Genomic DNA, 25,632 nt, shown 5'->3' with positions numbered 1-25,632 from the left:
ACCCAGCCACGTTTCATCTTTAATGCCCTTGCTGATGGAGGTTTTCACTCAAAATTTCACGATACATGGCCCCATTCATTCTTTCCTTTACACGGATCAGTCATCCTGGTCCCTTTGCAAAAAAACAGCCCCAAAGCATGATGTTTCCATGCTTTGGATACAACTCAGCATTCTTTCTCCTCTAAACACGACGAGTTGAGTTTTTTTACCAAAAAGTTATATTTTGGTTTCATCTGACCATATGACATTCTCCCAATCTTCTTCTGGATCATCCAAATGCTCTCTAGCAAACTTCAGATGGGCCTGGACATGTACTGGCTTAAGCAGGGGGACACGTCTGGCACTGCAGGATTTGAGTCCCTGGCGGCGTAGTGTGTTACTGATGGTAGGCTTTGTTCCTTTGGTCCCAGCTCTCTGCAGGTCATTCACTACAGGTCTGTGAGAGCAAGAAATCTTGCTTGTTTGTAGGTGACCAAATACTTATTTTCCTCCATAATTTGCAAATAAATTCATTAAAAATCCTACAATGTGATTTTCTGGGTTTTTCTTTCTCATTTAGTCTGTCATAGTTGAAATGTACCTATGATGAAAATTACAGGCCTCTCTCATCTTTAAAAGTGGGAGAACTTGCACAATTGGTGGCTGACTAAATACTTTTTTGCCCCACTATCTTTCTCTGAGCAACTATATTAGTATAAAATAATATAATTTAGCTCAGTATTTGAATTATTGATTTTATAATTGCTCATCTTGATCAAGGGTGTCAATAACCTCACTATATACACTGAGTATACAAAACAATGCCGCTGGGTTTTTTCACGCTCAACAGTTTTCCGTGTGTATCAAGAATGGCCCACGGTCCCAAAGGACATCCAGCCAACTTGACATAAATGTGGGAATCATTGGAGTCAACATGGGCCAGCATCCCTGTGGAATGCTCGACACCTTTTAGTCCATGCCGACAAATTGAGGCTGTTCTGAGGGAAAAAAGGGGTTCAACTCAATATTAGGAAGGTGTTCCTAATGTCTTGTACACATATATATTTTATATATATTTTGAATCATTGATTTTATAAATGATTGGATTTGTGTATGTATGTATGTATGTATGTATGTATGTATATATATGCATATATATGCACACAATTAGTAATTTTCCAACAATTGTTTACAGAGATTATTTCACTTATAATTCACTGCGTCACAATTCCAATGGGTCAGAAGTTTACATACACTAAGTTGATCATGCCTTTAAACAGCTTGGAAAATTCCAGAAAATGATGTCATGGCTTTAGAAGCTTCTTGACATCATTTGAGTCAATTGGAAGTGTACCTGTGGATGCATTTCAAGGCCTACCTTCAAACTCAGTGCCTCTTTACTTAACATCATGGAAAAATCAAAAGAAATCAGCCAAGACCTCTAAACGCCTGAAGGTACCACGTCCATCTTGTACAAACAATAGTACGCAAGTATAAACACCATGGGACCACGCAGCCGTCATACCGCACAGGAACGAGACGCATTCTGTCTCCTAGAGATGAACGTACTTTGGTGCGAAAAGTGCAAATCAATCCCAGAACAACAGCAAAGGACCTTGTGAAGATGCTGGAGGAAACAGGTACAAAAGTATCTATATCCACAGTAAAACGAGTCTTATATCGACATAACCTGAAAGGCCACTCAGTAATGAGAAGCCACTGCTCCAAAACCGCCATAAAAAAGACAGACTACGGTTTGCAACTGCACATGGGGACAAAGATCGTAATTTTTGGTGAAATGTCCTCTGGTCTGATGAAACAAAAATAGAACTGTTTGGCCAAAATGACCATCGCTATGTTTGGAAGAAAAAGGGGGTGGCTTGAAAGCCGAAGAACGTCATCCCAACCGTGAAGCACAGGGGTGGCAGCATCATGTTGTGGGGTGCTTTGCTGCAGGAGGGACTGGTGCACTTCACAGAATAGATGGCATCATGAAGGAGGAAAATTATGTGGATATATTGAAGCAACATCTCAAGACATTAAATCAGGGAGTTAAAGCTTGGTTGCAAATGGGTCTTCCAAATGGACAATGACCCAGAGCATACTTCCAAAGTTGTGGCAAAACGGCTTAAGGACAACAAAGTCAAGGTATGAGAGTGGCCATCACAAAGCCCTGACCTCAATCCTATAAAAAATCTGTGGCCAGAACTAAAAAAGCATGTGTGAGCAAGGAGGCCTACAAACCTGACTCAGTTACACCAGCTCTGTCAGGAGGAATGGGACAAAATTCTTATGGGCCAAAATTAACTTATTTTGGGAAGCTTGTGGAAGGCTACCCGAAACATTTCACCCAAGTTAAACAATTTAAAGGAAATGCTACCAAATACTAATTTATGATGCAAGTCAGGGTAGCCTAGTGGTTAGAGCGTTGGACTAATAACCGGAAGGTTGCAAGTTCAAATCCTCGAGCTGACAAAGGTACAAATCTGTCGTTCTGCCCCTGAACAGGCAGTTAACCCACTTTTGTTCTTAACTGACTTGCCTAGTTAAATAAAGGTAAACATTTAAAAAAAATTGAGTATGTAAACTTCTGACCCACTGGGAATGTGATGAAAGAAATAAAATCTGAAATAAATCATTCTCTACTATTATTCTGACATTTCACATTCTTAAAATAAAGTGGTGATCCTAACTGACCTAAGGCAGGGAATTTTTACTAGGATTAAATGTCAGGAATTGTGAAAAACTGATTTTAAATGTATTTGGCTAAGGTGTATGTAAACTTCCGACTTCAACTGTGTATATACAGTGCCTTGCAAAAGTATTCGGCCCCCTTGAACTTTGCGACCTTTTGCCACATTTCAGGCTTCAAACATAAAGATATAAAACTGTATTTTTTTGTGAAGAATCAACAACAAGTGGGACACAATCATGAAGTGGAACGATATTTATTGGATATTTCAAACTTTTTTAACAAATCAAAAACTGAAAAATTGGGCGTGCAAAATTATTCAGCCCCTTTACTTTCAGTGCAGCAAACTCTCTCCAGAAGTTCAGTGAGGATCTCTGAATGATTCAATGTTGACCTAAATGACTAATGATGATAAATACAATCCACCTGTGTGTAATCAAGTCTCCGTATAAATGCACCTGCACTGTGATAGTCTCAGAGGTCCGTTAAAAGCGCAGAGAGCATCATGAAGAACAAGGAACACACCAGGCAGGTCCGAGATACTGTTGTGAAGAAGTTTAAAGCCGGATTTGGATACAAAAAGATTTCCCAAGCTTTAAACATCCCAAGGAGCACTGTGCAAGCGAAAATATTGAAATGGAAGGAGTATCAGACCACTGCAAATCTACCAAGACCTGGCCGTCCCTCTAAACTTTCAGCTCATACAAGGAGAAGACTGATCAGAGATGCAGCCAAGAGGCCCATGATCACTCTGGATGAACTGCAGAGATCTACAGCTGAGGTGGGAGACTGTCCATAGGACAACAATCAGTCGTATATTGCACAAATCTGGCCTTTATGGAAGAGTGGCAAGAAGAAAGCCATTTCTTAAAGATATCCATAAAAAGTGTTGTTTAAAGTTTGCCACAAGCCACCTGGGAGACACACCAAACATGTGGAAGAAGGTGCTCTGGTCAGACGAAACCAAAATTGAACTTTTTGGCAACAATTCAAAACGTTATGTTTGGCGTAAAAGCAACACAGCTGAACACACCATCCCCACTGTCAAACATGGTGGTGGCAGCATCATGGTTGGGCCTGCTTTTCTTCAGCAGGGACAGGGAAGATGGTTAAAGTTGATGGGAAGATGGATGGAGCCAAATACAGGACCATTCTGGAAGAAAACCTGATGGAGTCTGCAAAAGACCTGAGACCGGGATGGAGATTTGTCTTCCAACAAGACAATGATCCAAAACATAAAGCAAAATCTACAATGGAATGGTTCAAAAATAAAATATATCCAGGTGTTAGAATGGCCAAGTCAAAGTCCAGACTTGAATCCAATCGAGAATCTGTGGAAAGAACTGAAAACTGCTGTTCACAAATGCTCTCCATCCAACCTCACTGAGCTCGAGCTGTTTTGCAAGGAGGAATGGGAAAAAATGTCAGTCTCTCGATGTGCAAAACTGATAGAGACATACCCCAAGCGACTTACAGCTGTAATCGCAGCAAAAGGTGGCGCTACAAAGTATTAACTTAAGGGGGCTGAATAATTTTGCACGCCCAATTTTTCAGTTTTTGATTTGTTAAAAAAGTTTGAAATATCCAATAAATGTCGTTCCACTTCATGATTGTGTCCCACTTGTTGTTGATTCTTCACAAAAAAATAGAGTTTTATATCTTTATGTTTGAAGCCTGAAATGTGGCAAAAGTTCGCAAAGTTCAAGGGGGCCGAATACTTTCGCAAGGCACTGTACATGTCTATACTACCGTTCAAAAGTTTGGGGTCACTTAGAAATGTCCTTGTTTTTGAAAGAAAAGCACACTTTTTGTACATTAAAATAACATGAAATTGATCAGTGTTAATGTTGTAAATGACTATTGTTGTAAATGACTATTGTAGCTGGAAACCGCAGTTTTTTTAATGGAATATCTACATAGGTGTACAGAGGCCCGTTATCAGCAACCATCACTCCTGTGTTCAAATGGCACGTTATGTTAGCTAATCCAAGTTTATAATTTTAAAAGGCTAATTGATCATTAGAAAACCATTTTGCAATTATGGTAGCACAGCTGAAAACTGTTGTCCTGATTAAAGAAGAAATTCTCGGCAGAGTTGCAAAGACAAAGCCATAATCTCAGACCGGGCAATAAAAATAAAATATTAAGATGTGCAAAAGAATACAGACACTGGACAGAGGAACTCTGCCTAGAAGGCCAGCATCCCGGAGTCACCTCTTCACTGTTGACATTGAGATGGGTGTTTTGGGGGTAACTATTTAATGAAGCTGCCAGTTTAGGACTTGTCTGTTTCTCAAACTAGACACTATAATGTACTTGTGTTCTCCTGCTCAGTTGTGCACCGGGACCTCCCACTCCTCTTTCTATTCTGGTTGTGCTGTTCTGTGAAGGGAGTAGTACACAGCTTTGTATGAGATCTTCAGTTCCTTGGCAATTTCTCGCATGGAATAGCCTTCATTTCTCAGAACAAGAATAGACTGACGAATTTCAGAAGAAAGTTATTTGTTTCTGGCCATTTTGCACCTGTAATCAAACCCAAATGCTGATGCTCCAGATACTCTACTAGTCTAAAGAAGGCCCATTTTATTGCTTCTTTAAATCAGCACAACAGTTTTTTAGCTGTGCTAACATAATTGAAAAAGTGTTTTAATATTATAAATTTGGATTAGCTAACAACGTGCCATTGGAACACAGGAGCGATTGTTGCTGATAATGGGCCTCTGCACGCCTATGTAGATATTCCATAAAAATCTGCCGTTTCCAGCTACAATAGTCATTTACAACATTAACAATGCCCACACTGTATTTCTGATCAATTTGATGTTATTTTAATGGACAAAAAAAATGTGCTTTTCTTTCAAAAACAAGGACATTTCTAAGTGACCTCAAACTTATGAATGTGTATTTATATTTAATCCTGTTTTCCCTTTGTCATTATGGGATATTGTGTGTAAATTGATGATTCTTTTTTTTTTAATCAATTTTAGAATAAAGCTGTAATGTAACAAAATGTGGAAAAAGTCAAGGGTTCTGAATACTTTCCGAAGACACTGCATGTACGTACTTAGGCAGCCCGCTTAGGTGGCCCACCCAAGGGTTTAAATGGCAGAAAAAATCCCTGGAGAAACTGTCAAACCTTAACACATCCACTTCAAATTAAATACATCTGGCTAGTAGCTACCTGACATAAACATATCTTTTCTACCTGAATTCAACACATCTTACTATATTTTGTGAAGTACAGAAATCTTTCACAGAGTACTTACTTCAGACCCTCTGGTTCGAGGCCAAGCAGTCTCTTTCTTACCAGCAGGAGTTTGGGTGTGAAGTCTGGGATGCGCTGAATCCTCAACATGAGGTCCCCAACCACCTGACAAGAGTGACATGCACAGGGGCAAATCAGTGTTACAGTATAAAAAGGCTCAGAGCTGGTTCAATACTGACAATAGCTGGGTTTCCATCCAATTGGCAAGAGATTTTCATGCAGAGGAGAGGAGTTTCCATCAAACTGACTTGTTGCAGATAAAAGGGGCTGTGTGACGACGTAGTACATAGAAAACACCTTTTGCAGTTAAATTCCCATGTGCCAAATAAAAAACACAACTTAAATGGGTTTCCATTGCATTTTCAACTCTACTGAGTGGTTTCCTCACAACAACAAAACATTTTCTGCGTTATCTAGTAGCCAACAGCTCACAGGTACAGTAATGGCTATAGAGCATGTATAGCCTACATGATGAGATTATTATGATGAGATCGTTTTTATTTGTCAGGTCACCAGAATAAGACCCTCAATGTTGATTGGAAAGGAGCATCAAGCTCATCACCTTGCACTTTCACCACCCTGTGAAGTTCATCGTAACTTAATTCATTTGTAGCTTGATAAATAAACTGCATGCTTTTCCGACTCATAGTGGGAGGACCACACAACATGTCACTGCGTGACTCCAAGTTTACTTTGATATGATGGTCGTTATATACATATTTGCGCATAAAAGCGTTTCCACCGACATTTCTCACATTAATTAATTTTACTGACACCTTGTCTTGCATATTTAGTTGTCGACATTTGGAAAGTCGACCGGAAAATGTTTCCATCAGGCCTGTCATAACATTCTTTATCCAACATGTACTTTGCTCGCATAAAATGGTTGGAAACCTGATTGAGGAAATTGTTATGTTTACATAAACGTGACTATAACATAATTGCCCTAACTAAATTGATACTCAAGATTGACTCTACTCAACAAAGATTGTTCCTCCATAGGCCCACAACCTTAACTACCTTACTACAATCACTTCAATATCAATTCATGAGAGATCAATAGAGGGTATCTGAGTATCTGCTCATGTTGATTCCTCAACATACCCTGACGATGACGGAGAAGAGGGACCTGCAGCCAGGGCCCAGGTTGATGTAGGGATCCAGCAGGTACTCATGAATGTGTGGGTGGGGTAACAGAGACAGCTTGGATAGCACTGACGTCACATGCAGGTTCACATCATAAGGCTGGAGGACAGAGAAAGGACAGTCAGTGAGCTCAGGTACACCATGATGAGTCAAGATTACCACAATATCGCTAAACTCAAAGCAGATTTAAGTATTTAATCCAATTGATACCCTGTCTGAACATTCTGGGCCGGTGTTCCTGACACAGATTAAACCTAGTCTTGGACTAAGAAGCACTTTTAACAGAGAATCTTCTGGAAATCTGAGATCTTTCCTTGACTTCAAACTCACCTGATCCAAAATACGGCCCATTCTGTCGAAGAGGACTTTGAGGAAGTGGCCCTCGAAGAAGGGACTGTCCAGGTCACACTTCTCCATGGCCTTGGGGGTGCCGCGCCAGTCCCATCTCTGACAGATCCCACAGTAGTCCCTGAACTAAGAAAAGATGAATACAATGATGATGTTGAGTTATGACATTGGGTAGACAACATGCCATCCATTCAGTGTTAGTAACAAATCAGAGTTCCATGGTCGTGTTCAGTAGGCTCGAATCAGAAGCAAACAGTTCAAAACCGAGTGACACAGGGAGATACTGTTTGAACTTATATAAGAACAATAAGAAACACGTGCAAAACGGTTTCCAACGGTGTACCCTAATGAACACAACCCAGATCTCTATTGAATTCAGTGAATTAGAAGCTAGAGAACATGAGAGACCTGGAGAACTCACCTGTCTGTGTGCGTCTCTTAGGTAGGTGTCATAACCCGTTCCCTCCACATGAGACGAGGATTTGGCTTCATCAGGCACCAAACACAGGAAACTGAAGCAAACATAATAAAAACATTATAGGGTTACATGATGCAGGTATCTTACTTCCAAAAAGTTTAAAATATGTAACAAGATAAGGCACATGTTTCCTAGGAAATACTGTGTACCTGTTTACAATCTTGTGGACCTCTGTCTTTCCATCAGGCTTAGCGTGGTAAGGACTGTGTGTTGGGGAGTTGCTCAACCAATCAGGGCTGGACAACCTGTTCTCTGGAGAGAAGTCGTCGACAAACAGAGGGTCCTCTTCAAGGTCTCTGAAAGACATAACAAAACATCCATTGGCAGATTCAATGTAAAATGCATTCCATTACATTTTACATCACTAAGGTAATTGGTTACAATAAGCTTAGTGATTTTACATCAAAAGGAGGAGTCTCTGACAATATGCTTGTATGCTTTCATATTGTTGGATTTCAACCTAATGTTTGGATACTAGGCGTGGGTATTGCATTTTCTAATTTAAAGAGACTAGTTCACACAGATATGAAATCTGTTTTATTAGGGTTGTGTGTTTGTCTTAATGTGAACAGATTGAAAAAAGAATAGGCAGAATTCATTAAGGAGTGATATTCCATGGAATTTGCATTAGTTGCCCCTACTAATCTCAGCCCCCAGAACAAAATCTCACATCATGCGCCTCTGGCCAAGCCAGTGAATTCTTAATCTGTCACGAAGGACTAGGCCCCACCATACTGAGGAACCATTTCATATTCGGAATTCCATGATTGCTATGCTCAAGTTACTTTTTGTGGTTGTTGTAGTGCATTGCCATTTAATTAATGGTTCCAAGTTAGACACACCATCTGTGAAGTATTATGTGTTGTGGCACCTAATGAGGGTATACATTTTTTATTCATTTTTATTTCCACTACAATTCTGAATGCAGTTATATAATTAGAACCCCAGAGCCCTTGCAGCCAGAGGACAGACTCGGCAGAGGGATCCCTTACATGAAGTCGTGGGGCTGGCCGTTCTCCACGGGCTCCCTCTCCTCCTGGGGCTTGTTCTCCAGGTAGTTCCTCTCCTCCAGGCTGCGTAGCATCAGACTGTGGAGGATGTGCTGGTTGGGCTTCTGGATCAGCTGCTCAAACAGACGCAGGGTCATGATGCTGATCTGTGGGAAACATATTTGGAAGCTATGAGCACAAAGGAAGGAACTGAGTTTCAACAGCGAGTTTGTGAGACAAATTTAACGCAGGACACGCGGTCACTTCTGGGTGTCATTTTAACGGTTTAAAGCAAGACTCAGTTATGTCATTTGTGTCAGGGTGACAATTTTACTTATTTGTAAACAAACCCAGGCAAGACGTGCTCTACCTGAGAGTTCTCAAGCGGCCGCTGGGCCAGCCATCCTTTGTGATCAGTATCAGCCCGTATTAGTTACAACAACCATGTAGGCTACTGTATTACAAAAATGTATAAATAGGTTGAGTCAGCTATGAACGTTACTGAAGTCAAATGTAATTGGATAAGAGCGTCTACCAAATGATTCAAATGTAAAATAAAATGTACAGTGCATTCGGAAAGTATACAGACCGCTTGACTTTTCCCCCATTTTGTTATGTTACAGCCTTTTTCCAAAACGTACTCAATTTTTTTGCCCCCTTCATCAATCTACACACAATACTGTAAAAAAGTTGATATTTTTGCAACCACACACACACATATATATGTTTTAAAACTTAATGATAACATTTACATACAGTACTAGTCAAAAGATTTAGAACAACTACTCATTCAAGTTTTTTTTTGTTTTTTGTTTTACTATTTTCTACATTGTAGAATAATAGTGAAGACATCAAAACTATGAAATAACACACATATGGAATCATGTAGTAACAAAAAAAGTGTTAAACAAATCCAAAATATATTTTATTTTTGAGATTCTTCAAAGTAGCCAGCCTTTGCTTTGACAGCTTTGCACACTCTTGGCATTCTCTCAACCAGCTTCACCTGGAATGCTTTCCATCACTCTCCTTGTTCAAATAGCCCTTACACAGCCTGGAGGTGTGTTTTGGGTCATTGTCCTGTTGAAAAACAAATGACAGTCCCACTAAACCCAAGTGTGCCTTGAATTCTAAATAAAATCACCCCCACATCTCCTGCTCCCTGCTTCACGGTGGGAACCACACATGCGGAGATCGATGAGGATTTGTATTTATTTAATCCATTTCAATAGAAGCCTGTAACGTGGAAAAAGTGAAGCGGTTTGAATACTTTCCGACTGCATTGTATTATCACTTGTGAATGATGCCCAGCAAAGGCAAGGAACTTTTTCAAATCATAGTCGCACACCTTATTTAGCCTAGTGGCCAAATTACTTCTTAACTTCTTATGGCTAGGGGGAAGCATTTTCACGTTTGGATAAAAAGCGTGCCCAGAGTAAACTGCCTGTTCCTCAGTCCCAGTTGCTAATATATGCATATTATTAGTAGATTTGGATAGAAAACACTGAAGCTTCTAAAACTGTTTGAATGACGTCTGTGAGTATAAACAGAAATCATATGGCAAACGAAAACCTGAGAAAAATCCAACCAGGAAGTGGGAAATCTGAGGTTTGTAGTTTTTTTTTTTTTTTTTAACTCTTGGCCTATCGAATACAGTGTCTATGGGGTCATTTTGCACTTCCTACGACTTCCACTAGATGTCAACAGTCTTTAGAAACTTGTTTGAGGCTTCTACTCTAAAGGAGGGGCTCATAAGGGCTCTTTGAGTCAGTGGTCTGGCAGATTGCCACGAGCTGGTCACGCGCATTCACATGAGAGGTAAGCTCGCGTTCCATTGCTTTTCTGAAGACAAAGGAATTCTCCGGTTGGAACATTATTGAAGATTTATGATAAAAACATCCTAAAGATTGATTCTATACATCGTTTGACATGTTTCTACAGACTGTAATGTAACTTTTCGTCTGAACTTTTGCCTGGACCTGGCCGCGAGTCGTGAGTTTAGATTGTGTACTGAACATGCAAACCAAAAAGGAGTTATTTGGACATAAATTATAGACTTTATGGAACAAATCAAACATTTATTGTGGAACTGGGATTAATGGGAGTGCATTCTGATGAAGATCATCAAAGATAAGTGAATATTTATAATGCTATTTCTGACTTATGTTGACTCCAAAATGGTGGATATCTTTTTGGGTTGTTTTGGTCTCTGATCGCTGTACTCAGTTTTTTTTTAAATCTGACACAGCGGTTGCATTAAGAAGAAGTATATCTTTAAATCTGTGAATAACACTTGTATCTTTTATCAATGTTTATTATGAGTATTTCTGTAAATATGTGTGGCTCTCTGCATGTTTTGGAGGCAAAGCCAAATGTAAACTGAGGTTTTTGGAAATAAATATGAACTTGATCAAACAAAACATACATGTATTGTGTGACATGTTGTCCCGGGAGTGTCATCTGATGAAGAATATCAAAGGTTAGTGATGAATTTTCTCCATTTCTGCTTTTTGTGACTCCTCTCTTTGGTTGGAAAAATCACTGTATGCTTTGTGACTAGTTGCTGACCTAACAATGATATGTTCTGCTTTCGCCGAAAAGCTTTTTTGAAATCGGAAACTGTGGTTGGATTAAGGAGAATGTTTCTTTAAAATGGTGTCTAATACTTGTATGTTTGAAACAATTGAATTATGAGATCTCTGTTGATTGAATTTGGCGCCCTGCAATTTCATTGGCTGTTGGCGAGTCCTAGACAGGTTAAAATGAAGCCCATTAATTCACTTTACAATGGGTGTAGAGCCTGTCAGACATACGCAGCGCAGCACGAGTTTCATTTTTGGGGAAGATCATTTTCACCATAAAAATGCACCTTTATAATAGAAGCAGTATATGCATAATCTCACTTGTGGTCACTTTTGAGAATGGTGTTTTCGAGCTAATGGAAGATTTTCACTTATATCCTACTGCCGTGTGCGCATTGCTGCACTTATAATGTGAAGAAATGACCTAATAGTTCATCAACATTTTAAGCTACACTTTCTCATCCGTTCCATCAGGCTCATTGCTTAAAACAGTTTTTTTGGATGCTAGTGGTTGTATTAATTTTGGATCTATCGCATCACACACCTGGAATATTTGGAATATTGGATTTCTTGCACAGAATAGGTCAACTTTAGTACTATGGGGGATAGTCGACAGTTGACAGACTAGTGCTTTTGCTGTTTGTTAGGCCTACTCATCTTGTTGGCTGACGAAAAGTAAATGTGGACAGTTCTTCCAATATGCGCCTAATAATTGGATAAGGACGCGCAGTTGTGTGTCTTCACTTGTAGCCTGTGAAAAGACCTGATCACGTAAAGGAGAGCCATGTGAGTAAGGTGCTTCGGCACGCAGCCTGGAGAAGGAAATTATAATTATTATATTCAGCCTAAGGCCACACAATGGGGATGCAGCCAGGAAATTCAAGGCATTATCAAGTGCTTCTCAAATTGTGAATGAGACTGATGAAGTGTGCAAGAAACAAAGCAGAGCCCATGCCTTTCATGCACATTTTTCCAAATCATCATTAAAGTTGCATCATGCAGTGTTAGAATGTATTCAAAATCAAAACATATAGTCCAACGTTTGTATCACAACTAAAGTTACATATATAACTCTAAATTAAGCATATAGGAGTACCAGTTTCTTTGTTAACTGCTCAACACAGAGTAGCCGCATGTGCGCACACCCTCAAATCCTTAGGATAATATTTTTTTTTATATATATATATATATATCTATCAATTGTATTCTTCGTAATATAATAATATAAAACAACACCATGGAATTCTAAGCAAATCTTTTCTGCTATATGAACTAGTGTAACCCACAGCCATACTGCATTGCCAGATCAGGGCCTAACATACGGACAACTCCGAGTATGCTATTCTGTTCTGAAATAGACTACATTTTCTTCATATCATGTTTCTTTAGACCTGCCTAAAATAAATAATGTATGGATGTATTGTGGTGTAGGCTATATTACATGGATTTATTAGACTTTTTCAAATGTTCTAAAAGGGTTGCATCAGTGGCTTGTAGGCTATACGTGGAACCCAGGAGCCGCTAAATGTGTTTATGTTAATCCGGTCAATTACCTTGAGACCAGAAGTTATTTGCTTGACAACCACCAGCTGACAAACTTTCATGACTTCCACAGCCCTAACAGAGGAAATCTCAGGAATTTATTTTCCCCACCATCAGTCGCCTCCTCCACCCTACAGCCACAATGTTACGGATTTGCTGAGTTAAAGGCTAAAATCAACACCATCCGACAGAACATTGTATCCTCCAACCTCAACCCCACACTGGCTCCAAGCCCACCACCCATATCTAAGTGACTTTGCTCTAGTCTCACCTGCTGTTGTGTTCAAAATCACCTAAACTACCAGTGGCACCCTCGACCCTATTTCAACATCACTGTTCAAAACATGATCAGCTGCTCTCATCCAGTTTGTAACCAACCTGTTCAACAAGTCATTCCACACTGGGCATGCTGTTCAAAATCGCATCACCCCTCAAGAAATCATCCCTTGACCAAGACCTCTCAAACTACAGGCCCATTTCCAACCTCCCATTTTTATGTAAAGTCCTGGAGAAGATATTGGCATCTCAGCTTCAGTCACACCTCAGTGCTATCCATCTTTATGGAGGTGCTTCAGTCTGACTTTAGGCCCATGCACAGTACTGAGACAGCCCTGGTGAAGGTTGTCAATGACATCCTTATGGCTGCAGATACAGAATCCCCCACCATCTTGATTCTTCTGTACCTCAGTGCGGCTTTTGATACAGTAGATCGCACCTCAGAGAGCACACTGGCATCTGTGAGACCACCCTAAACTGGATCACTTTCCTACCTCTCTAACCGCAAGCAGTACATTACCCTCGGAGAGGCAAGACCCTTGCAGTGACCCACAAGGGTCAGTGTTAGGACCTATCCTCTTCCTACATGTTCCCAGTTGGCCAGATCTTCAGACAAGTGTCCGATTCCACTGCTACGCAGATGACACAAAGGTGTCCATTAAAACAAAGCCTGACACAACATCTGCTCTGTTAACATTGTCCAACTGACTGGATGAGGTAAAATCTTGGAGGCGGAACAGCTTCCTACAACTCAACAGCAGCAAGACAGAAGCAATGCTGATAGGCACCCCCTAGCAGATCAACTCCTGCAGCATCTGCCCTGTCATAAATGGCCACATCATCCCCTTCTCGTCAGTCATCATTAATTTGGGTGTGAAATTCGACCCTGCACTCTCCTTCAATGACCACATTAGTCACATTTGTAAAACGTAATTCTTTCATCTGAAGAACATCTCCCGCCTAAGACTCTCTCTCACCACATCTGAAGCAGAAAAGCTCATTTTCTCCAGAATTGATTATGGGAAGAGTACTTTGGGGCCTGCCTGCAAATTCAATTCATAAACTACAGCTCATCCAAACTCAGTGATGCAAGGATTCTGACACACACAAAAAAAAAGTCTGCCCACATCAACCCCATCCTTGCTGTTGGCTACCTATTTCTCACAGAATTGACTATAAAATTCTCTGCCTCACCTATAAAGCCGTAAATGGCATCGGACCATGCAGATGGCTATATTGGGTGCTGGAGCACCCCCAGCACTCCTACCTCCCGCAGCTATGTGGATTGGTATGGCACTAATCCAATGAGGTCTTTATGAGAAGAGAAATATAATGGCAAAGCATTTAGGCCATGTTATCCTGATGATGATACAATGTCTAAGGCCAGTTGTCATGGTAACACATCAAAATACAGGGACAGCGCACTTAACTTATTCATGACAATTTGGACATCTTGTAATGCCCATTCGTGTGACACATGCGTTTAGACTGGGGTTAGCGCTTTGGCATTGAGTGCAGTACAGATGTAGGATCTTCAATGCTTCCTACAGTTGTGTAAAGTTGGCTGCATGTCCTTTGGGTGGTGGACCATACTTGTTACACATGGGAAACTGTTGAGCATTAAAAACCCAGCAGCGTTGCTGTTCTTGACACAAACTGGTGCGCCTGGCACCTGCTACAATACCCAATTCAAAGGCAGTTCAATATTTTGTCTTGCCCATTCACCCTCTAAATTGCATACATATACAATCCATGTCTCAATTTTCTTTAACCCGTCTCCTCCCCTTCATCTACACTGATAGAAGTAGATGTAACAGATATCAATAAGGGATCGTCAGTCTATGTCATGGAAAGAGCAGGTCTTCCTAATGTTCTGTATACTCAGTGTATTTCTTAATTTTTGTTTTTCTATTTTATGCATGTATAATGAAAAGCACTTGATTCTTTACAAATTATTAGACACATTTAGTGAAGGCTACAGGCCTGAAAGCCATTGAATAGAACAAACATGTATCTGTCGCTAACAAAAACAGTCATGGGTGGTAACTACAATTCATTCAAGGCAAGGCACACTGGGAAATATGCAAATAAGGTAGAATAAAATCTCAAGTTGAATTGTATGTTTACTCAATCTAAAATTCAAAGTTGAGTGAAAATTCACCAAACTCACAATCCTATATATTATTTTTACTGTGTAGACAGCTAGCTGGCTTTTGTGATTATCATTGGCACTGTCCACAGCAGCATGCTGGCACTAATTGTGAGTCTAAAACATGGTCCAGCTCCAGCAAGTGGAAAATATTTTCCAGTTCTTTCCTGAAAAAAAATAAATCACCCACAATTCCTGTTTCAACCAGAATATCAAGCTAGTACTTGACTGTTATTCAAAAAAATATTTATTGGATCAGCTGATGATTGAAAACTACCCTATGCCTGACTAAACAGCTGGATACCCAATGTGCAGTCAACAAGAAGCCATATTAGCCTATGCATATTGAGAACCATGCAAGGCAAGTGACTCTTTTGGTTAAAGCATTCAATTTTGCAATCGCATATAACGTTTTGGATTTGTATGCCCATGAAAACTGTAAAATATCAACATGAACATTTGATAAAATGGTGCTGCCATTATTAGCGAACCATCTCATAGACTGAGCAATACTTTTGTCCCGCTGACGGCTCATAAGGGCTCGATGGGTTTCTGTTGTATTCGTGATGGATTAGAATTAAGCTTCAGAACATTCACACCTAGCCTAATGGTCTATCAGCCTGGACACCTTCCTACCTGTGCAAATTGAAAGAAAAATAATTTTTACAAGGTTGAAATATACACTGCTCAAAAAAATAAAGGGAACACTTAAACAACACAATGTAACTCCAAGTCAATCACACTTCTGTGAAATCAAACTGTCCACTTAGGAAGCAACACTGATTGACAATAAATTTCACATGCTGTTGTGCAAATGGAATAGACAACAGGTTGAAATTATAGGCAATTAGCAAGACACCCCCAATAAAGGAGTGGTTTTGCAGGTGGTGACCACAGACCACTTTCAGTTCCTATGCTTCCTGGCTGATGTTTTGGTCACTTTTGAATGCTGGCGGTCGGCGTAGTGTCCAGAGCATGGAGGCGCTACCAGGAGACAGGCCAGTACATCGGGAGACGTGGAGGAGGCCGTAGGAGGGCAACAACCCAGCAGCAGGACCGTTACCTCCGCCTTTGTGCAAGGAGGAGCAGGAGGAGCACTGTCAGAGCCCTGCAAAATGACCTCCAGCAGGCCACAAATGTGCATGTCTGCTCAAACAGTCAGATACAGACTCCATGAGGGTGGTATGAGGGCCCGACGTCCACAGGTGGGGGTTGTGCTTACAGCCCAACACCGTGCAGGACGTTTGGCATTTGCCAGAGAACACCAAGATTGGCAAATTCGCCACTGGCGCCCTGTGCTCTTCACAGATGAAAGCAGGTTCACACTGAGCACATGTGACAGACGTGTCAGAGACTGGAGACACCGTGGAGAACGTTCTGCTGCCTGCAACATCCTCCAGCATGACCGGTTTGGCGGTGGGTCAGTCATGGTGTGGGGTGGCATTTCTTTGGGGGGCCGCACAGCCCCTCCATGTGCTCGCCAGAGGTAGCCTGACTGCCATTAGGTACCGAGATGAGATCCTCAGACACCTTGTGAGACCACATGCTGGTGCAGTTGGCCCTGGGTTCCTCCTAATGCAAGACAATGCTACACCTCATGTGGCTGGAGTGTCAGCAGTTCCTGCAAGAGGAAGGCATTGATGCTATGGACTGGCACGCCCGTTCCCCAGACCTGAATCCAATTGAGCACATCTGGGACATCATGTCTCGCTCCATCCACCAACGCCACGTTGCACCACAGACTGTCCAGGCGTTGGCGGATGCTTTAGTCCAGGTCTGGGAGGAGATCCCTCAGGAGACCATCCGCCACCTCATCAGGAGCATGCCCAGGTGTTGTAGGGAGGTCATACAGGCACGTGGAGGCCACACACACTACTGAGCCTCCTTTTGACTTGTTTTAAGGACATTACATCAAAGTTGGATCAGCCTGTAGTGTGCTTTTCCACTTTAATTTTGAGTATGACTCCAAATCCAGATCTCCATGGGTTGATAAATTTGATTTCCATTGATAATGTGTGATTTTGTTGTCAGCACATTCAACTATGTAAAGAAAAAAAGTATTTAATAAGAATATTTAATTCATTCAGATCTAGGATGTGTTATTTTAGTGTTCACTTTATTTTTTTGAGCAGTATATTTTCTTTCAGTTTCTCTGTTTCTTAAATTGAATATGTGCATGTTTTACATTCATTCATTGATGTATTAGTAGGCTTATGGATTACATTTTCCAAATTATTCACCCAACCTGGTTTTATTTATTCTGTCTAAAAGGAAGGCAGAGAATGCAGAGCATAGGAAATATCACTATGATAAGGCTACTAGGTTTACAACTGTTTTTACCCAGGTTAAACTGAGTTTTCCTGCCAAAACCACCAGCCTGATGTTTCTCAGCCAATGTGGTGAGAGAGCAGGCCCAGGCTGGCGGGTGCCCGGACAAAAGACTTCGCTGACAGAGAGTTCCATGAAGGAGCAACTTTCGCACTAAAATATAACACGTTGGGGCATTGATTTGAATAGGAGATCAAACAGTCTTCTCTACTTCCGTAGCATCACCTTAGAAAAATGCAGTATATTTGTCCCCATGTCAAACCCAACCACCAGAGGCAGAGTGTGTGCATCAAGGTGTAGATGACAGTATATTATGCATGAATATGGGTGGTCACCTCATCTGACAGGTGGTCACAGTGCTCTATGAGTCTGTGTCGGAGGGGGTTTTGGGCAATGCTGGCTAGGGTCTCTGGTCCTTTCTCCTCCCCTAGGAGGAAGTAGACCATGTCCTGCAGCAAGGCCTCCGAGGTCACCTGGCGGATGATCCTGTTAAGCAACGCCGTGGAGGTCAGGATGCCCACCTCCGACCTAAAAGGGGGACAGAAGGGACACCGTCATCCACTGACACAGCAAAATTACATTGCAATCTTTCATTGTCAATGGATCTAGTCAGGGGCAGACATACATACACATTCAAAACAAAGAGAGGCACCTATGATTGTTCCTCTGAATAGGGACTTACGTCTGCATCAGCTGGGGCTCCATGACCGCCACAAAGAACCTCTCTCTCACTGCTTTAGCCAACACTGCAGCCGCCGTCTTAGGGTACAAGACCCAAGAAATGTTTCATTACTACAAAGTCACTTTGATATAAAAACTTTAGATGTATGTAATGTGAGTCTTGTATATATAGCTAATTGTATTATCTTATGTTTTTGCTGAATTAAATTCTAACAAGTCGGTGTACTATTTAAAGAATCTTCCAGCCGATGGTGAGTCAGTGGTGTTGCTCATTACCTTCTGAGCCTCTTTGATGAGCTGGTCGCAGTAATCGAGCCAAGATAGGAAGGAGATGAGTGCTCGCTTCCCAGTGAAGATGGCAGCATCATCCTTCATGTTATACACATCCAGTCTGCAACAGACACAATTAGATATTATACTTTTCTGATGCCGATTCTTAATTGATCAAGATGCATATTCATTCTATAGTTGTGTGTCATTCAGAGGAAGAATGGGCAAGACAATGCCTTTGAACAAGGTATGGTAGTAGGTGACAGGCGCACCAGTTTGAGTGTGTCAAGAACTGCAATGCGGCTGGGTTTTTCACACTTAACCATTTCCCGTGTGTATCCAGAATGGTCCACCACCCAAAGGACATCAAGCCAACTTGACAACTTTGGGAAGCATTGACGTCAACATGGGGCAGCATCCCTGTGGAATGCTTTCGACACCTTGTAGAGTCCATGCCCCAACAAATTGAGGATGTTCTGAGGGCAAGTCAATATTAGGAAGGTGTTCCTAATGTTATTTTTGTTACACGGACATACACAGAGGACCAGCTCATGAGCTCCATCAGAAGCATATTGGAATTTATACTGAACAAAAATATAAACGCAACAATTTCAAAGATTTTACTGAGTTACAGTTCATAAGGAAATCAGTTAATTGAAATAAATAAATTAGGCCCTATTGATTTCACATGCTGGGCATTTGCCTCATGCAGCGTGACATGTCTTCTTCGCATTAAGTTGATCAGGCTGTTGATTGTGGCAAGTGGAATGTCCCACTCCTCTTCAATGGTTGTGTGAAGTTGCTGGAAATTGTCTGGAACTGGAACACGCTGTCGTACACTTCGATCCAGAGCATCCCAAACATGCTCAACGGGTGACATGTCTGTTGAGTATGTAGGCCAAGGAAGAACTGGGACATTTTCAGCTTTTAGGAATTGTGTACAGATCCTTGGAACTTGGGACTGTGCATTATCATGCTGAAACATGAGGTGATGGCAGCGGATGAGTGGCATGACAGTGGGCCTCAACAAATGTTAGTACATCGAATCGTATCGCATCGATTCTTTCTCTAATCAAGCCGAATAGTTTCAAACTAAAATGTATCGTTCCTGTATTGCATCGGAACCCATGTATACATATCGAATCGTCTTGAAAGGGAAAGATGCACTTCCCTACAATTTTCCCTTGGCACTGATACTAATTTAGAGAGGGGGTATGCTGCAGATGTGTCCCAAACGCACCCATATAGTGCAATAATTTTGACCAGAGCCCATGAGGCTCTGTTCAAAAGTAGTCTATGTGCCCTAATCTATCTTGGACAGACACACTATATGTAGCATTACAGTGCCTTCAGAAAGTATTCATATCCCTGGACTTATTCCACAGTTTGTTGTGTTACAGCCTGAATTCAAAATAGATTCAATATATTTCCCCCCTCAACCATCTACACACAATGCCCCATAATGACAAAGAGAAAACATGTTTTTAAACATATTTGCTAATTTATTGAAAATTAAAGAGAAATATCTCATTGATAATAGTATCACACACGTTATAATCACCTTTGGCAGCGATTACTGCTGTGAGTCTTTCTGAGTAAGTGTAAGAATGTTGCACACCTGGATTGTACAATATTTGCACATTCTTTTTAAAATTCTTCAAGCTCTGTCAAGTTGGTTGTTGATCATTGCTAGACAGCAATCTTGAAGTCTTACCATGAATTTTCAGGCCAATTTAAGTTAAAAATGCAATTAGGCCACACAGGAACACTAAAACGTTGTCTTGGTAAGCAACTCCAGTGTATATTTGGCCTTTTGTTTTAGGTTATTGTTCTGCTGAAAGGTGAATGTCTTCTCGTGTCTGTTGGAAAGCAGATAACCAGGTGGTACTCAGTGATGTGTTGGATTTTCCCCAAACATAACACTTTGTATTAAGAACGTTATTGCAAACAGGATGCTTGTTTTGGAATATTTGTATTCTGTACAGGCATCCTTCTTTTCACTCTGTCATTTAGGTTAGTTGATTCATGCTCAGTTCTACAACAGCCATTAAACTCTAACTGTTTTAAAAAGTCAACATTGGCCTCATTGTGAAATCCCTGAGCGGTTTCCTTCCTCTTCGGCAACTGAGTTAGGAAGGACGACTGTATCTTTGGGCTGACTGGGTGTACCATCCAAAGCAGAATTTATAACTTTACCATGCTCAAAGAGATATTAAATGTCTGCTTTTATTTTTATTTGTACCATCTTTGACTGAGGGACCTTACAGATAATTGCGTGTGGAACCTAAATGAGGTAGTCATTCAAAATGTATGTTAAACACTTAATGCACACAGAGTGTGTCCATGCAACTTATTATGTGACTTTACTCCAGAACTTATTTAGGCTTGCCATAACAAAGGGGTGAATACTCATTGACTCAAGTATATTCAGCTTTTACATTTTTTTTATGAATTTGTAAACCTTTCTAAAAAATATAATTCCACATTGACATTATGGGATATTGTGTATAGGCCAGTGACACAAAATCTAAATTGAATCAATTTTAAATTCAGGCTGTAACAACAAAATTAGGAAAATCCAAGGGGTGTGCATACTTTCTGACGGTACTGTCTCTCTGACAAAGCAGAGGTAGCATGAGGAGTGGACAGCAAAGCCTCACCCCCAGTTGACTGACTCCACTGTCTCAATGTCCAGGGGATCCATGGACACGGGGAGAGCCTTGTAGAATGCTGACAGTCTGTCAGTCAAGAGTTCACAGAGCTCAGTGTTCTCCGTCAGACACTTGGCCGCGGCCGGCTCAGGCAGACTGACCAGCAGCATGAGGCCCTCGCATGCCTTCACCACTATCCTGCCATCCTGAAAGACAGAGAGAGAGGAAAGCATGAATATAGATGCTACTCAAACAACACAGTTCAAGCTACATTAAAAACACCACTAAGCCTATTCCCACTGCAACCTCAAATCAAAACAGACTATATCAATCATCAGTGTGGTATGAGTAACCTGGTCTCAGATCTGTGGTATGAGGAGGTACTGACCGGACTCTTGGTGAGGTTGAGGAGAGACGTGACTATGTTGTAGTTGTTGTTGTTGGACTGGGCAGCAGCAGACTTGGGCTCCTCAGGTGATTCAGCTGCCTGTCCCTCTGCCTGGGGCTGACCTGTGTCTGGTGAAGCCAAGTCCTCCCTAACCCCCTCTACACCAGGCCTCTTTGGGTCAGGCCTCTTCACTTTATTCTGTGAACCAGGAGATGCAAGGGGGAAAAAAAACTATTGAAGGATTCAAACTGTGTGACGTCAGTTCAGCCGTCTCTCAAGTCTCCTTACTGAAACGTCCTGACTCGTTTTCATTAGGGTACACTAACAAAACGTTTTGCAACATGAAAAAAATAAGCCAAATTTTGTTTTTCTGGATAAGTACAGATAGTAAGTACCTTTCTATTTGAATCCATTTCAGAGCATTTGGTGCCCAATGAAGACAACCCTGCTGCCTCTTATGGTAGAATCTTATGGACATCATACTTACCTCCAGGAAGAAGTTAACGAGGTAGGGGTCCTGCTTTAGTTTGGCACAGACAATGCAGAGGAACTGGATCTCCTCGTTCTCCGTGGGAGCAGCCAGGATCTCTCCACACAGACGGATGAGTTTCTGAGGAGTCAACCAGAGAGACACACTACTTCACACTGAAACAGTGTACAAATGGCATCTACATAGTAAACACATCCACGTGTTAAAACCATCCATATCTACAAATTAAAACGTATTGGATCTCACCTGTACAGGTCTATGGACATTGATGTGGGGCAAAAGAGGCTGGTGAATGCGTCCTAGCAGCTTGGTGTAAAAACTCAGAACCTGCTGCTTCATTCCCGGAGGACACTGATGGAGACAAAACAACCCCAATAGATTAAGAAACACCATGGTACTTTTCATACTTGATCTGGTCTTTCTAACATGATTTGGTATAGGCTAACTATCCAACAGAGTGCAGTGAAGTCTTTTACTTTTTTCTCACTACTGAGCAAAGTCTTGCTGTACTGTGCTCGCCTGGTTACACATCCACTAAACATGCTGAAAAGGACAATGTGAAAAAAAAAAAATGTCAGAGCCAGTTCAGTGTGGTTTGAGTTGGCATGATAGTGTGAAAATGGCATTGTTCCCCTTACGTCGGCCTTGCCCAGGGTGAAGAGGGTCTCTAGGATCTTGTGGTGCAGCAGGTACTCCATGCAGGGCCCAGTCTCTCCAGACTCTCTCTCTGACTCCTCCTGCGTCAGGATGTCCAGCATCTGCTCCAGATGGGACGGGATGTTGGTGTCTGTCACAGGTGCTTTGTCATCTGACACAGAAGAAATAAACAAACAAATATTGCTTTCGAATCACATTGTGGTTACAGGTAACACATCATTGATAACATATCTCTACTCCATGTCTGTTTACAGTGATTTGAAACTCGTACTTGATGTCTATTAAGTGTTGTTTATTGGTCTTACCTGATGTCTCTATGTAGTAATGTGTGATGGCTTTCCAGTGATACACAAAGTCCTCCTGCAAGGGCAGTGAAGGTGCAAGCTGGAACAGAAATCAAGTTTTGTCTGATTAACCAGTGTCTGATTAATTAGTTTAGCAATCTTTACTACAGGCCTGCTGCCAGTCTGTGTGTAAAGCAACCAGACTCTCTTGACCAGGCAAGACGCACAAACTTGTCATCTGCTTGAGCAGATCTTTTCACTCTCTGCACATTGGACATGTCGGCCTACTTCTTGTAGCCCCCAAATGTAGTGTCTTATAACAGTATATATATATATATATATATATATATATATATATATATATATATATATATATAGTACAGTCAATCTCGTTTGCGCAACAACGACAAGTCATCTTATCAACAAGGGTGTGGAGAAATCTACCAGATATCCAACCCTTGCTAACGTTTGAAAGCAGATGAAAACGTTCAGCAGCCGACTAACTAGACTCGCATGTACATCACAACAATCAATTAGCCTTTCTCGCTTGACGGGAACCCCGTATGGTAACGTCAAAAAGTCAGAGGGGTATACAAAGCAGATTTCAGACAAACAGACAAAAATAACTTATATGCCGACCTTTGGGCTAACGTAGTTAGTTAGGAAAGCTAAACTTAGATTTGTTTTCTGTGGTGTTGACTCAATTAGACCATACCCATTTCAAGCTTTTTCTTTTTTTACAGATTGCAGAGATGTAAACATTAGCTTGCTAACGTTAGCTAGCCCGGCCATAATCAGGGCAGTGTAGCTAACAGCTTTAGCTAATTATTTAAATCACATTGCTTAATATGAAGTGAAACAAGCCTGGAAACCAGAGCGAAAGTTTTAGCTAGCCAACTAACGTTAGCTAGTTAGGCTTTGTTGGACACCTCTACTGTTAGCGTTAGCAGCACCTACGATCACATCTGGCAAAGCTAGCTGGCATCCGCTAACAGTTACGTGGTTAACTTCAATAGAACATCCAGTTAGGCCCAATTGTCCCCGACCTCGATTGAACCTTTCTTCCAGAGGTTTGACATCTTCCACATAAATGAAAACTCACCGCCTCGACTGCGTGCTGTAGAATCGATGTAAATTTGGAGAACATTTTGTTCTTCGACTGGACCAGTTTGTCACGAGAAGACCTAGAGAATTCCTCTATCTTCTTCCTGTTGTTAGCGCTGCGATCCAGATTGGAGTTTTCATATAATGATCCTTGAAGGAAAATAAATGCAAACAATAAAACGCACAGCGGACTCTATCTCACAACCACTGTCACAACACAAACTACTGTAACGTTCACCTCTGTTGGACACGGTGGCACTTCCCCAGCCAAGCAGTAATATAACAGATAGAACAATGAGCCAGATATTTTAACGGATGTATAAATGTGAAGCATCTGGGCGTTTCCACTCACTAACAAATATGGTGATGATAGGAAGCCCAGTGGACGACAGTGGGAGAAGATGGAGCGAGATGGATTTTGGCCGATATTCCTCTAATTTTGTCATCGATGAAACAGTTGATCTCAATACAGTTTTCTGTTTTCAAAACTATAATCTGTTACGAACAGAGTGGACTAAGTGTTGTAGACTTTGCCTTTTGCTTTCTTTAGAAGGAACGCAAGGGCGAATTGAGGTATTGCACACGGCGCACTTCACATAATAGGCTTTCCCTAACGGAAATATGCAAATACATGCTAGAGCGCGCCAATAAGATCTCGCTAAGCTCGTTCTTGGCTCTGCCACCTCATTGCTTGTTTTAGCTACAACAGGCTTTTGTCTATCTTGGGTTACTTATAAAAAATCTTTGGAAATATCTTTCTTCTGTTTCTTCGTCTTCTTTTTCTTATTTTGTATCATGGCGTTCATTCATTTTGTTTGTACATGCCGCCACCTACTGTGCGGTAGTGTGTGGTCACTCACGTTACATTTTGTGATACAAACACTTAAATGGAAAGGAAAAAAAATGCACCACCAACTAACCCTACACATACAGTGTTTCTTCCACTTCCTATTATTATTAATATATATATATATATATTTTTACCTTTATTTTAACTAGGCAAGTCAGTTAAGAACACATTCTTATTTTACTAGTCCAACGCTCTAACCACTAGGCTACCCTGCCGCCCCATTATAACAATTGGATGACTTTGGGTGTTCCAGTAAGCAACAATTGGTTGCCTTCGTTAGCCTACTTTATTGTGAAAAATTCATCCGTAACTCTGCCAAGCCTACCAACAAGAAACTGACGATACAACAATGCAACAAATACATTGATCATCAGTAAGGTTTTACCCGTGGTCGCATGAAAATCCTTCCCACTTGCAAAGTATTCGATACTCCACAAAGTTTTACACAGTGTCTGTTCATCAACATCTTTTTGCTTTCGTTAA

At 41.1% G+C, this 25,632-nt stretch overlaps 1 protein-coding gene across 1 annotated transcript in view; it reads right to left on the bottom strand.

Annotated features, from left to right (window-relative positions):
- The window catches only part of fhip2a (FHF complex subunit HOOK interacting protein 2), a 29,906-nt gene extending 4,812 nt beyond the window's left edge, over positions 1-25,094 (bottom strand). Inside the window, exons 1-16 of the mRNA XM_090235477.1 lie at positions 24,298-25,094; positions 23,217-23,295; positions 22,893-23,062; positions 22,501-22,605; positions 22,252-22,374; positions 21,765-21,962; positions 21,386-21,582; positions 18,732-18,846; positions 18,457-18,533; positions 18,110-18,302; positions 8,901-9,064; positions 8,058-8,204; positions 7,852-7,942; positions 7,413-7,556; positions 7,041-7,181; positions 5,938-6,041 (exon numbers count right to left, since the gene is read on the bottom strand). Of these exons, the coding sequence (XP_090091603.1) occupies positions 5,938-6,041; positions 7,041-7,181; positions 7,413-7,556; positions 7,852-7,942; positions 8,058-8,204; positions 8,901-9,064; positions 18,110-18,302; positions 18,457-18,533; positions 18,732-18,846; positions 21,386-21,582; positions 21,765-21,962; positions 22,252-22,374; positions 22,501-22,605; positions 22,893-23,062; positions 23,217-23,295; positions 24,298-24,342 (2,093 nt within the window). The 5' untranslated portion in view covers positions 24,343-25,094. The remainder of the gene's footprint in view (positions 1-5,937; positions 6,042-7,040; positions 7,182-7,412; positions 7,557-7,851; positions 7,943-8,057; positions 8,205-8,900; positions 9,065-18,109; positions 18,303-18,456; positions 18,534-18,731; positions 18,847-21,385; positions 21,583-21,764; positions 21,963-22,251; positions 22,375-22,500; positions 22,606-22,892; positions 23,063-23,216; positions 23,296-24,297) is intronic.
- Positions 25,095-25,632: the final 538 nt, after the last annotated feature.

Source organism: Oncorhynchus mykiss, chromosome 1 (genome assembly GCF_057628025.1).
Source record: "Oncorhynchus mykiss isolate SJ-2025 chromosome 1, ASM5762802v1, whole genome shotgun sequence".
In the NCBI taxonomy this organism is placed as follows: domain Eukaryota; kingdom Metazoa; phylum Chordata; class Actinopteri; order Salmoniformes; family Salmonidae; genus Oncorhynchus; species Oncorhynchus mykiss.
The sequence above is the reverse complement of the archived record's forward strand: the minus strand, read 5'-3'. Positions and strand labels throughout refer to the sequence as shown.